This window comes from Thermobia domestica, chromosome 8, assembly GCF_964235325.1.
Source record: "Thermobia domestica chromosome 8, izTheDome1.hap1.1, whole genome shotgun sequence".
NCBI lineage: Eukaryota > Metazoa > Arthropoda > Insecta > Zygentoma > Lepismatidae > Thermobia > Thermobia domestica.
In genome coordinates, this window is record NC_137461.1 from 236,050,424 (window position 1) to 236,063,814 (window position 13,391).

The 13,391-nt window shown below is 34.9% G+C and overlaps 2 protein-coding genes across 3 annotated transcripts in view; one reads left to right on the plus strand and one right to left on the minus strand.

Annotated features, from left to right (window-relative positions):
- The window catches only part of Uxs (UDP-xylose synthase), a 392,432-nt gene that overhangs the window by 125,916 nt on the left and 253,125 nt on the right, over positions 1–13,391 (plus strand). The gene's annotated exons all lie outside the window — the stretch shown is intronic.
- Positions 1–13,391, minus strand: part of glu (structural maintenance of chromosomes 4-like protein gluon) — a 125,347-nt gene that overhangs the window by 7,154 nt on the left and 104,802 nt on the right. For both annotated transcript variants that reach the window (XM_081769542.1, XM_081769543.1), the window contains exons 19-20: positions 10,819–10,998; positions 5,037–5,269 (exon numbers count right to left, since the gene is read on the minus strand). In XM_081769542.1, the coding sequence (XP_081625668.1) occupies positions 5,037–5,269; positions 10,819–10,998 (413 nt within the window). The remainder of the gene's footprint in view (positions 1–5,036; positions 5,270–10,818; positions 10,999–13,391) is intronic.

Here is a 13,391-nt window from a genome sequence, read left to right on the forward strand (position 1 = left end):
AAAAAAAAAAACCTTTGATATACGAAAAATATATATTGTCTTCCAGCTCACTTGTTTCTCTTTATATGTAATTACTTTATGTTGCCAAAATGAAATACAGAAGACTGAATTCAGTGACAAAAAGAAAAAATTGGTACGAAATTCAGGAGAGCTGTAAGTGACATGTTGGTACATTGTGTCCCTGGAACGCACGACTTCTCCTACTTTACCTATACTCACAGAAGAAATTAAAGAACTAGATTGTTTTTATAAGAAGGAAAAGAATACAGATATAGTGCAAGATCAAATCTTTACGCCACATTAATAATTTTACTGTTAAAGCAAGTATAGTTTTATTAAGGAAGTGCACAAATGCCTGTCAAGTTACTAAGATCGCATGCGGTCCAGATCGAATGGACTTCCCATGAGTGTGCCCTAGTACAGACAAAACACAATCATTTGAAAAAATAATATTTTTTGAGGGTCTGGTTTCAGTGGACCCCTCCGTGAGTGCCCCTGGCTGTAACCATATTTTCCGACAATTGATATCAGGGGCGGATCCAGGACGGACTTCTAGGGGGGGGGGGGTTGTAATACTGTTACTTAGAGCTACTTTTAAGAGCTCCAAATTCTGGGATGGGTTTTATTTATATATAAAATAAGAAAGTTTCTTCTCTTGGGGGGGAATGACGATCCCCCGATCGCCTCCTCCGGAATCCGCTGGTTGATACTAACGATAAAACTACAACAGTACTCTAAGATGCTTATATGAAATTCAGGAATATAGAAGAGTTATCTTACATATGATGAAAAACGTTGAATAATTGCTTATAAAATTACAAAAATGTGTAGCTAACTGCAATTTAAGCAATTAGGGTATATTAATATTTAAAAAATATTGTAGTGTATGAATGCGTAGCTTAGATTTTATATAGTTAATTATTTCTTATATTGTAAGGTTGTAGACAACACGCACTTAGAATCTTTAAGAGAACTAATATTGGTCTTATGAGAAGCGTTTTGAAATATGATTAGCATCATACTAAAGGCTTGACTACAGCATTAAACATATGTCAGTCGAACTCTAGAATGGCACTAATCACGCGTCAGAACGACTCTGCATAAGGCCTGCAGATTCTTAGGGCCTTATGCAGAATCGTTCTGACGAGTGATTAGTGATTAGTGCCATATAAAGAGTTCGACTAACATATGTTTCCTGCAGTAGTCAGGCCTTTAGTATGACGCTAATCATGTCAAAACGACCCTACGTAAGATCCTTAGTGTATTAATATTTAAGTTGTACGGGAAGTTAGCCAACTATGTTTATCCAATTCGATAGATTTATGTACCATTATTTTTTTTTTTAGTTAAAAATGTTTTGTGTATAAGAAATTATTATATTTTTTCGCCAATGGTTTGTATAATTAAATTGCAGCACCAGTAAACGACAACGATTTATTGTAAAACTTAAAATGAAAAGATTTTACACTTTCTTTAAATACAGAAATTAATAAATATTAGCCTATGACATTTTTAAAAAGTTATAATTTAAAATTATGTCATAGCCTGCATATTTATTTGTGCTTCTACTAGATATAAGAGTAAACTAATAACATGATAGTTAACATTTACTTTCGCGCAGAATTACACGAGTAAAACAGTAAGAGAAAATTATGGAGAGTAGGTTTTAGGTAGTTATTTAGTAGCAACAGAATATAGGGAATATACAATTTTAAGCAAATTTCTGATGTAATAAATCTTCACTGAACTGTAACATGACAGTATCGTGTTAGAACTAAATAACTTGAAGATATGATAATGAGTGGGGGGTAAGGGGGACTCAGAAGGAAATATAAAAAACACTATAACAAGTTCTTCTGAAAGATTCTTCCAATTTTCAGAACTAAGGGGCCATGCCCCCCTCTCCCCTAGGAAAATATCCTAGTTACGCTAATGTGTCTCTCACTCACATATGCAGAGACTCTGCAACATTTTATACATCGCGACAAAACATAGTCAATTTTTTCCTCGAAGGTCAAGATCTAAGGGTTTACTTGTCCCTACCATAAATCCTTCATTGTAACTAGATTTCGGCGTTGCCGCTCCAACTCAGGTAGAACTGTATAAAGCTCTCAGTATGGCTAACCCTATTACGGTTATCATAGTAGCCCGAGTCCGTGCAGATTTCTAAACACATTACCCCACAGAAATGAGTGCCATAAGTCCAGGCCTTCTAAAGGCTGTTGTGCCAGGAATTTAGTTATCATTATTATTATTGCTAATAATAATATGTAATATTAGTAATATGCTTAATAAAGATTCTGTCTATTTATCTGCTCTGCTTGTAAGTATGTTATTTCTAACTTTAAGATATAGTTATACAGGTCAATATATAATTGATCAGTTTCTTTCTAATGTGATTCGTCACGTATATAAAAACTGGACAAACTACAAATTAGGATACTATACACAGGAAATTAATAATGATAGCTTTATTACTCAGATATTAACCTGCATACATTAATACATGTGAGGATTTAGGTACTTAATAGAATGGTTTTTAATCATTTCTTTTTTTAAAGAAAAAAGTTTTAAATTGTCATTATAGGCAGATGGTCTGTCGAATAATAATAATAATAATAATAATAATAATAATAATAATAATAATAATAATAATAATAATAATAATAATAATAATAATGTTTTCCCAGGACATTGAACAAAGTTATCGTGTCTTGCAAAATATTTTTGATGGAGACAAAGATCATGTTGTCATCAAGATAGATCAATCGTCCTCAGAAACTGAGGAAAACGAAAACGAGGACATATTTTGAACTCTTGAAGTGTTAAGTTCCAATTGTTTATTTTATCTATTTATGTGAGAATTTTCAAAATAATGTTCAATCAGGTCTGATGTAGTGCTTTATGAGATTGATTCTAAGTTGCATGAAGGCAATAATAATAATAATAATAATAATAATAATAATAATAATAATAATAATAATAATAATAATAATAATAATAATAATAATAATAATAATAATAATAAATAATAATAATAATAATAATAATAATAATAATAATAATAATAATAATAATAATAATGCTATTTATAAAAGACTAACATTAGTGCATCACGCTAACTCCTAATAGTAAATCACGTTGATGCTCACTGCAATAATATAATGCAATAATTTAGATTTGAGCATTTATATTTATGTATCCGCAAGTTCGTTGGTCAGTTAACTAAAAAAAAATGTGAATGCAAACAATTAGAGCTCTTAAGTATTGACTTTAACCTATAATTAGTGCTTGAACTTTTCGGGTAAGCTGTACCCGCCCGATACCCATTGCGTTTGGTTTACTCGATCCTTAGACCTGATAAACTCGTTTGGCCTGTTTGGACCGTTTGACCCGATAGACTCGTTATGAGTTCGTACATGATAATTAGAACAATTTGTGTTATGATAATAAAGTGAAACAACACATCATTTATAATAATGACACACGGGATTATCAGGTCATCCCTATTCATACGGTTCAATCGGGCAAATCCGCTTCATACGGGTAAAAATACAATATCGGCCCAACGTGCGGTCCAGGATCTATTCTATTTTCCGAGCATTACCGAAAATGCACAGTTGCCCGAAACGGCTCGGACGTAAAAACTATTATTATTATTATTATTATTATTATTATTATTATTATTATTATTATTATTATTATTATTATATTAATAGGAGAGAAAATTACTTGTTGAATGACGTGTACGTATTTTATCCCTATTTTAAATGATTATTCTGGTTTTATGTATCTGCTTATTGGTTTGCAACACTCAGAATAAATATTTCGAGACTTCATTGTTTACCCTGGCGACAGGGAGAGCGGCTAAGCTTTTGTAATACCGGCAACATCCAACTGGTTGACAAACCGCACGCGGCCGGTAACAACCATATGACAGTTTTACTGCTGATAAGAAAACTTGGTTTAGCTTTGAAAACCACTATACATACCTTGCGTACATTTTCCGTGCGAGAGAAATGGTCCAATTCAGTATTCTCAAAGTGTGGGTGACGACCTATTGGTGGGTCAAGTTTTTTGAGTCGCGAGAAGTTTATTCTTTTAATTATGAAAAATTTATTTTGATGCAGAAACATCAAAACTATGTTGTGAAGTACTATTCAGAAAATAAAATTTGTAAAGTTTGTTAGTGAGGTGAGGAGTAAATGGTTACTCAGAGCCCAGCCCTGTTGTACAGTCAATAGAGATGCTGGGTTAGGATGGAAAGAGTGAGTGAGTCAAAGCCTGTCACGGGGTAAGGCATTGCGTCTGGAGTAGTGTTAACTCTGTGTTACCTTTCTATGGAAACACTTTAACCCTCTTTGCGCATGGGTACAATTTGATATATGATACAGTTACTGTATTGAGAAAGATATTTCATACGATACAGTTATTGAGAAAGAAATTTACATTACACTTGATCGATCGTCACCGACTGATATTCTCGTACCGACAGGGCCACTATATTCATAAATTTAGTTTGAAAGTGAGATATTTACAATAGACATAAAATAAACCAACTACTTTTTGTTTGAAATTTAAGCATCAAGTTCTACTTTGTAACATTCGTGGCTCCTCGGGGTGTTCACAACATCCCCAAATAAATTTCATGTTAATCACTCATACGGACTATTATTGAACGAACTGGAATTAGAGATATAATTTACAAAATTTAATTGTTTTGAAATACACAAGCATTACGTAGACTGTCAATGTATATTTGAATAAAAGTACGTGGGCCACAAAATACTTTTTGTTATTTAATGTGGGTCGCAGTAACAAGTTTGAGAACCACTGGTCCAATTCATTTAAGATGTCTTGATCCCATTATTGACTGGATTAGTAGCGTAGTCCTGTAATCTAATTCCGCCAAGTGTACCGGACTGAAGCCTCTGTAATGATGCGGAGCCCACTCCCACCTGAAATTCTACCTCATTATTATTATCACATTGGGGATAGATACTTATTACTGTAGACTGATCTTTGTAAGGCCTTACCTGAATACGATGCCTTCACTAAACGGATCCAGAGAGTCCATCAATTCGAGTTCCGCATCTCCTCCTAATGTAATCATCTGATACATTTCCTTGAGTTTGGAAGTAATTGTTGCAAATCCCTGGAGGAATTCAGTGCATCGCTTCTTCCGTAAATCATCATGCAATTGCCGCTGTTCATTTCGTTTGTTTGATACGACATCCAATTCAGCAACTCGCTGAAGATACAGCTCTTCCTAAATAAAACAAATACATTTATATGTTAACTGTTATACTCATCTTATATTGAACGTTATTTTAATTATCAAATGCTTAAAATATCTTTAATTTAAATCCACCCAAACAATTGACATTGAAATTGAGAAATTCTCCAATTTTCAACGCATATCACAGACTTAATTGTTTAGTGGTGGAGGGAGGAGACAAATGATAAAAATATTGTTTGGTTCAAACAAAATTATTATAGTATGGTTTACAACTTATTTCTCAAACCTGAATCCAGTTTGTGTATTTACTGTGATTTCTGCCCATTAGGAAGTTTTGAAATTTCTTCGCTTAATTTTAAAGTATTGTTCCAGGTCCTGCCAGTAATTGTTTTCCGTTCTAAGGCACTTAGTCTCCTTAAAACATTATTCATGGGAATCCAAGTCTGATCTTTCTCATTTGACGAAAACGCACTCCTTGGTCCTACGGGATAAAATGTTACTTGCACATATTTATGTTCGTCATTTACTTCTGCCAGTCACCACTGATCATCATATACACGTGTGATAGGATCTCTTCTATGAAGGGTTAGTTGTACATGGAATGAATTTCATATCCAGTACTTCATGAAGTAATGAAGCAATTAAAGTTCCTCTAACACAGGGACAAAACAATAATTGTTACACTGTTTTCAAATCGGTCAAGGAGTTTATGTTGTGATATTGGATGGTTTCTTTATCTTTTATATAAGTGAAAGTGATTACTTTTAAATACAATGTGTACAACTTTGCTTCCGCCGTTTTCCGATAAGAGATCGCAGACGTCAGGCAGTTTAGCTTGAACCTCTGTCAACATAACTCCATTCAAGCATTAGTCGATTTGTGCGTGAATCGTAAAGTTGTTCTCGATTGAAAATGTCAGTGTACGAGTCAAATTCTCGCCATTTGCGGGAGGTTCTACTTTTTTTTTTTTTTTTTTTTTTTTTTTTTAATATGAAGGAAACTGCGGCTGAGTCTCATCGAATGCTCTCAAGTACTTATGGTAAGGAAGCTATTAGTGAAAGAACGGTGACTTTAACGTCGAAGACCTGCATAGTGGTGGAAGACAAAGTTTTCGAAGATGCAGAATTGGAGACATTGCTGAGTGTAGACTCGCGTCAAACTCATTGGCACGAACATTGGGAGTGACACAGCAAGCCATTTCTAAACGGCTCAAAGCCATGGGTATGATTCAGAAAGAAGGAACTTAGGTCCCGTATGAGTTAAAACCAAGAGACGTTGAACGGCGTTTGTGTGTTTGTGAACAGTTGCATCAGAGGCAAAAACGGAAGGGATTTCTGCATCGCATTGTGACCGGGGACGAAAAATGGGTTTATTACGATAACCCTGAATGCAAAAAATCATGGGGATATCCCGGCCACGCTTCCATGTCGACGGCCAAACCGAATATTCATGGCTCCAAGATCATGCTATGCATTTGGTGGGAAGATTTTTTTTTTTTTATTGAATGAAATATATTAGATTTTTAAAAACAAAAGGTAGGAAAAAGTTTTTTTTCTTCCTTTTCCCAGAAGAAGTATCTTTTCTTTTCTTTCTTTCTTTTTTATACAGAGAGAGAGAGAGAGAGAGAGAGAGAGAGGGGAAAGGGTTTTTTTTCTTTTCTTTTCTCTTTTATTCTTTTTTAAAGAAAGTGAGAGAGAGAGAGAAGAGGAAGAAGAAGAAACTTCTCTCTATCCCCCTCACTCTCTTAGAAGAAGGAAGAGAGAAACTGAAAAGAAAAGAAAAAGAAAAGAAAGAAAAAAATAAATATATAAAAGAAAGAAAGGACAAAGAAAGGAAAAGAGTAAAGTGAAAAAGGAAAAAGGGCTTCTCTCTCTCTCTCTCTCTCTGTCTCTAACCTCCCTCTCTCCCTCTCTCTCTCTCTAGGAAGGAAGAAAGGAAAAAGGATTAAAAAAATCCTTTTCTTTCTTTCCTTCTTTTACAGTACTTTGAATAATGCCAGGGTAAGCGATATTTTTCCATTAAAGCGTCATATTTTGGGGATAAAACGGCGGAAGCAAAGTTGTACACCTTGTAGTCGTGACAAAATTTAAACATTAAATTTTATATATGTTAAGAAAATGGTTGTCATTTATTGGAGCAAAATAATATGGTTTTTGAGACAAGAGAAATCTGATCTCGTAGTGTACTAAAATGTAATCAACTGACTGAACTTGGGTTCTTATCGAGTTTAAATACATGTATTATATTCTCAACAGGCCCGTACTTAGGTAAGTGCTATTCTGTGCTCGATCACAGGGCGGCAAAATTTAGGGGGAGGCAAAATTTTGAATTCTTTTAAAGATTCACAATAAAGTAATATTTAAAACTAGCAACCCGTAGAGTCCCACGCAAGCGTAAGAAAATATGTTAATGTGTTTAATTCACTCTAATTCCAGTAGTTACTAATTAGCTAGCTTATCTGACTATTTTTAAGTCATCGTATTCCACCCCCACCCCAAGGGGTAAGGATGAACTTGAACATAATGAAAACTGATACCGTTAAACTTGAATTCAACACTAATATCTGTAATTTTCGATTACTTTTAAAATCTCGCCCCCTCCCTGGGGGATGGAGCATGACCTTGAAGTTGAATTGGATTAAAACTGTTACTATTCATCTCAGCGACCCCAAAATCTATGAATTCAACTCTAATATTGATCGTTTTCGGGGGGAGGGGGCAAGTTATTTAGAGCACAAAGGTGCACAATATATAAATACGGACCTGATTCTCAATATAAGTTTGGTATTGTTGTCTAAAGCTGTATCTTTGTAGATCGATCTAGCCGATGTTGTATGCCAGTATTATTAACAACTGGCGATCCTACCGACTGCGTCACTGTTGAGATGTGAAAGAAATCACCTATACGGATAGAACTTGTTCGCTTTAGTAGGCCTTCAAATATAAATAAAACATTATTATTCTATTCACATTGTTACAACATTAAAATACGACCATAATTGAAACACTGGACATTAACATATTTGTAGGGACACGAGTTTCTCGCACTAAGAATTTGAAAATTTCGCGTTTTGGTGCATTTTCCAAATAAAGTTCCGCATTTTGTAGCTCCTGTGGAAAATATATTGTTCTAGTCTGGATATTTATCTCCGGCTTCCTCATCACGGACAAAGTGTTACAGATCAGCACAATTACAAGGAAATGAACAGATGCAAGTAAACACGTCAGTTGCTTCAACATGTCATTCTAAAACGCAAACTTTCAAAGATGATGATGCGTTCAGTTTGGCGCCAGCGCCGATGACAAGACAGGCAATGTGTTTTATGCGGTTGACTATGAGCAGCAGAAGACAGAAGATGTCTGCAATGATGCAATGAAGCTAATTAAAACGGCTTCTCCCCATCCAGTTGCGATGATGATAGCTAACACGCTACATATTCTCTACAGCTGTGTTCGAACCACCGAAAAGGCACCGTTCATGCCACGTTCTACCGTTTCGTCAGCGGAAAACTGGCGTTTTTAAATTAATGAAAACGTATTTTTAAAATTTTGCGTATTTTCAGATATTTCGCGCAAAACTGCCAATTTCGCGTTTTATCGCGCTACGGTAACTAACGAAAATATATACAGAATATCATAAAACGTCAAGAAACTAAAAATTACTTAATTCTGACTCATTTCGTTTTATCACGCATTGCGAACGCGTGCCTCTACATATCTGTTTTCAACAGCGAACTCATTTTAAATTTAACAAAAATGGATAGAGTCTAAACATCCTATAATTTGGTTTGTAAATAAAGCTCAAACATGATTTTTGCATAGCAGTTTAATTTCAAATTTGTCCCAACAAAGATATAGGGTGTCCGAATTTTGATGTTTTTAACTTTAGCGTTTGGAACTTTATAACTTGTTAAAGGAAGCAACTCTCATAGTTTATTTTAGTTTCTCATTTAGTACATTTAGGTAGCTACTAGTCCCTTGCCCCAGTAATTAAACCTGAGATTACATTCCTTGTTGTGGTTATGTGCTTTCGAACAATGCAAATTTATCAATTTCGATGTAAATTTGGCTATTTTGCATACAAATTTCATTAAATATGTACTAAACATACAATGTTGTTCTTTCTTAAATAGAATGGTTTCTGTTTCATCAACTAGAGTTCACCAAGTCTGAATACTATAAGTTAACACAAGCCCCTACAAACGCAAGAATCAGCGCGCGTTGTCCAACGAAACTGGCTGCCATAGAAGTTGAGAAAACGAAAAAAATTAAAATTATTTTTCGACTTTATAATCATGTAGGAACTTACAAACAAAAAATCATTTGATTATAAGATGGCAGGTTGCCGGTTATTATTATTATTTTTTCTCTGGCACAGTCAGAGATGGATCCACGACAGATTCCTGCGAAGGAGGGTGTGTGAAAGGTTCCGTTTTTCCTCTCGTTACCTTTTGCAGCACTTTTGCCTATGTCGCTGGGGGGTACATCCCATCGCCCTCCTCTCTGGATCCGCCTATGGGTACAGTTGACATGAAAGAATCCCTGAAGTAATAAATTGGAACCCGAGATCTCTCAATTACGAAGCAAGAAAGATCACATTAGCCTACGCCTCCTAGGTCACGCTTACCGGTAAGAATTTTTTAGCATGCTTCTACTGCCTAGCTCAATCATTTTTTCGACTTAAACTCCTCTTTGAGCTACAAAGGATATGGATAGTAACATGGCGACGTTAAACAAGGTGATGTGTAATCAACGCATCGGCAACCAATAATATCATTTCTGGCTTTCTAGGTGGAAATGCATCACCTTTTCATTTGAATAGCTCGGTAACATCGTGACAATACTGACTTATTGATTGATTGATTAGGAGTTTGAATGGAATGTTGGCATCGAGGCCATTTGTTCCTTTACGATAGAGGCCAATGACCACGCCTGCGCCTTGCTTGAAAGATAACTTTAAAAAAATCTAAAAAAGAAGAAAGAAAAATGAAAGTAAAAACAATAAATAGCAAAGATAAGTCTCACGACAATAACAAACAACAAAAATGGGGAAAGAAATCGTGAAATTAAGAGCAACCACAAAAGGAAGACTCAAAAAGCCGTCATGAGTTCCGCTAAACAAAAGGAGTCAGAATGCAAGTAATTAAGTTGAAGTGATTTCCCAATACACGACTAAGAGAAGTAGGAAGCTCGAAAGAAGCTCGAGACGTTCTCTGAGGGAAGCATTCCGGATATTTGATAAGAATGTGAAGAATATTCGACGCGACGATACACTCTTCACAACTGGGAGGGTGGCCATCACGCAATAAACAAGAATGAGTGGAATGAGTGTCTGATACGCAAGCGTGCCAATTATTTCATTTGTCCGAGTATGACGTGACGACATCTGTTAGTTTCCCCAAAACGGCTTGACACGGTACAGTTTTTATTTCCTCACAACGCTGGGTCACCACCGAGAATTCTGTTGTTGCCGCCTGAAATCAGAACTTGAACACATACACACATACCAAAAGAGTGGGCGTCCACCCTGCAGCTATACAGAAATCTGTTGTTATAATCCAAGAAATATTTCACATTTACCTTCTTCCTGTATTCTTGAATCGCAGCAAGATTAGGTTTCTGCTGCTTCAATTGTTCCTCTAATTTGGTAATTGAGTAGTGTAACTTATCGGTGTCCACCTCATTTAACTCCTCTTCGCTTAAAACAGGCAACTCCTTTGGCTCCTCCCCAGGAATCGTTTGCAACTGTAAGCTTTTCAGCTGAAACGAAAATTTTAAAAAATGGTTAAACAAAAGCAATTATTTATCACCAAATATGCAGTTACTTTGGTTTCTTGATATCTTGATATTAAAAAAAGTATAAAAAAAAGAAGAAAAAAAAGAAAGAAAAGAAAGTTCTTACTCGTTCAGTAAATAAAACTACTCATTATGTATTAGTAAATAAAGCAGAATTCTGGTTAACTCATAAATATCAATCTCTATATTAAAGACTAAAATTCCCAGTCGATCCGATCTCTGAACTTCTCTTCATTAATATCTTTCGATGGGATCTTCTGTAGTGCAAAATACTGAATGTACTCTTTTCTGATGTGTTTCCGAATTCAATCTAGATGGGAGTCGTAATTCTATTAGACCTTCCAAGTGTAACACTATATAAATCAACCAGATGACAATATAAGGCTGAACGGCGAAGGTCACCTAAGCTTAGCTTTCAACTAAAAGCAATGCACTGGAGGCCGAACTATTGTTTATCGCAAGAAATGTGAACTGAGAGTATCTTGATGAGAAAATTTGTTTCTTAGGAAATCTACGAAAAAATAAAATGAACATTAGAAGTATACAGCGGAACATAAAAAATAGTACAATAAAATAACTTGGATCTGGATCGGTTTCGATAATCGAAACAAAAAAACAGAGAATTCCACTTCTGAGTACTTACTAAGTTGGAACAAACTATTTTGCATGGCCAGAAAATGAAAGCAAGACATTAAACGAATGTTGCGTGGATTAAAAGAAATCAAATTGTCTTTCTGTAGCAGCAAAATTTTACTTAACTTGATTCACGTTTTCAGATTTAGAGATGCAATACAGCACATCACAAGTAAACTTTTTATTTATGAACTTATTTTTACATAATAGAATAATAAAAGAGAAAAAATTTTTCAATAACAAATGCCGTCAATTGATCCTCTCTCTTAAGTTGGCCATCTGCCTAACTTGGTCTTATTATTGTAAAAAAAATCGGTTAATTTTCCATAAAGGTATGGATTAATTATTACTCTGTACGCTGGACAGGTAGGTATCTTGCTACCTGCCTGCCTATCTTGCAACTTGGTCGTATTTAGGCGGCCAATGTAAAATAATCCTTCTGGACATCATCATCTTCACCATCCTGCACTATCTTGTTTTCTTAGAATCACTTTAAGAACATCTTTACTGTTTGGGACGTAAATAACCTTAGGGAAAAACTCACCTTTCACGTTCTAAGAGAAAAACTTATCCACAGACAGTAACTTATCCAAAAATATTAGAGATCGTACTGTTATCACTTTTATATCTATTGTTGGCGACTATCAATAGGTTGGAACCATTAAGGTTTCCTATTAAGTCGAGGCGGATTTATTAAGTTACAAGTGTCCTTTGTTTTCGTCACGAGTTCAAATAATCTTGCTTCTAGAGAGCTTCCAGAAATTTACAACAAATGACGACCGGATTCATATTGTGAAGTGTTAAAATGAAAGAAAAATAACGTAACATTTCCCCACTCTTCTACTTGCTAGTCAACAACCATTAGCAGGGCGAAGCAGCTATAGCTGTTCCTAAATGCACAAATGGGTTGCTATCGGTGTTTCACCATTTAGAGGAGTGAAACGCTGGCAATCTTAACTGAAACTTTCATCATAGGCGCGAGAGAGAAAAGTGAATGTGCCATGGTGTTTTCTAGGTAATGAGCATGTTAAATCATGCTGTGCGACTGACAAATTAAGATAAATATTTACTTCATACTTTCTTTTTGAGGAAATAATTTTTACGATATATTATTTATAAAACGCGACTTAATACGTAGATAATAGTTACCGAATTAAAAGTGCTTATATTATGATCTATAATAGTTATTAATTCAAGACATTTATTTTAAGTTGGGCACTTTTCAGTGAAACCGATGGTGGGAAAATACAGGTTCCAACCTAATATTTCTAATTGATCAATCAATTTGAATCAGTACACACAAAAGAAATATATATATCACCAGGGATGGACTGACCTGCGGAGCAACCCAGCAAATGTTCGATGCGCTCTCTTCTTTCTCTTCTTTATGTCCCCCATCCCTTCCAAAAAATCTAATACAGACACTAAAGTGAATAAATTTACCTGAAATATTTTCATTATTTTTCTAGAATAATACACAAACTAATATGTATATCTTATGAATCTCAAGGCGTGAGTTACATTGAGTATCCTGACCTTACAGTTACACCACCGAGATGCCACAGATATTTTCTTTAATCAAATACCAAACTAAAACAGCACTTTTATTCGAAGTATGTTTAGTTTATTTTAAGGTATAATTAAAATCATATGTGGTTACAAACATAATGAAATGTGTATAGCAGCAACTTCTATGACATAATACCCTACGACCAATCGGTCTG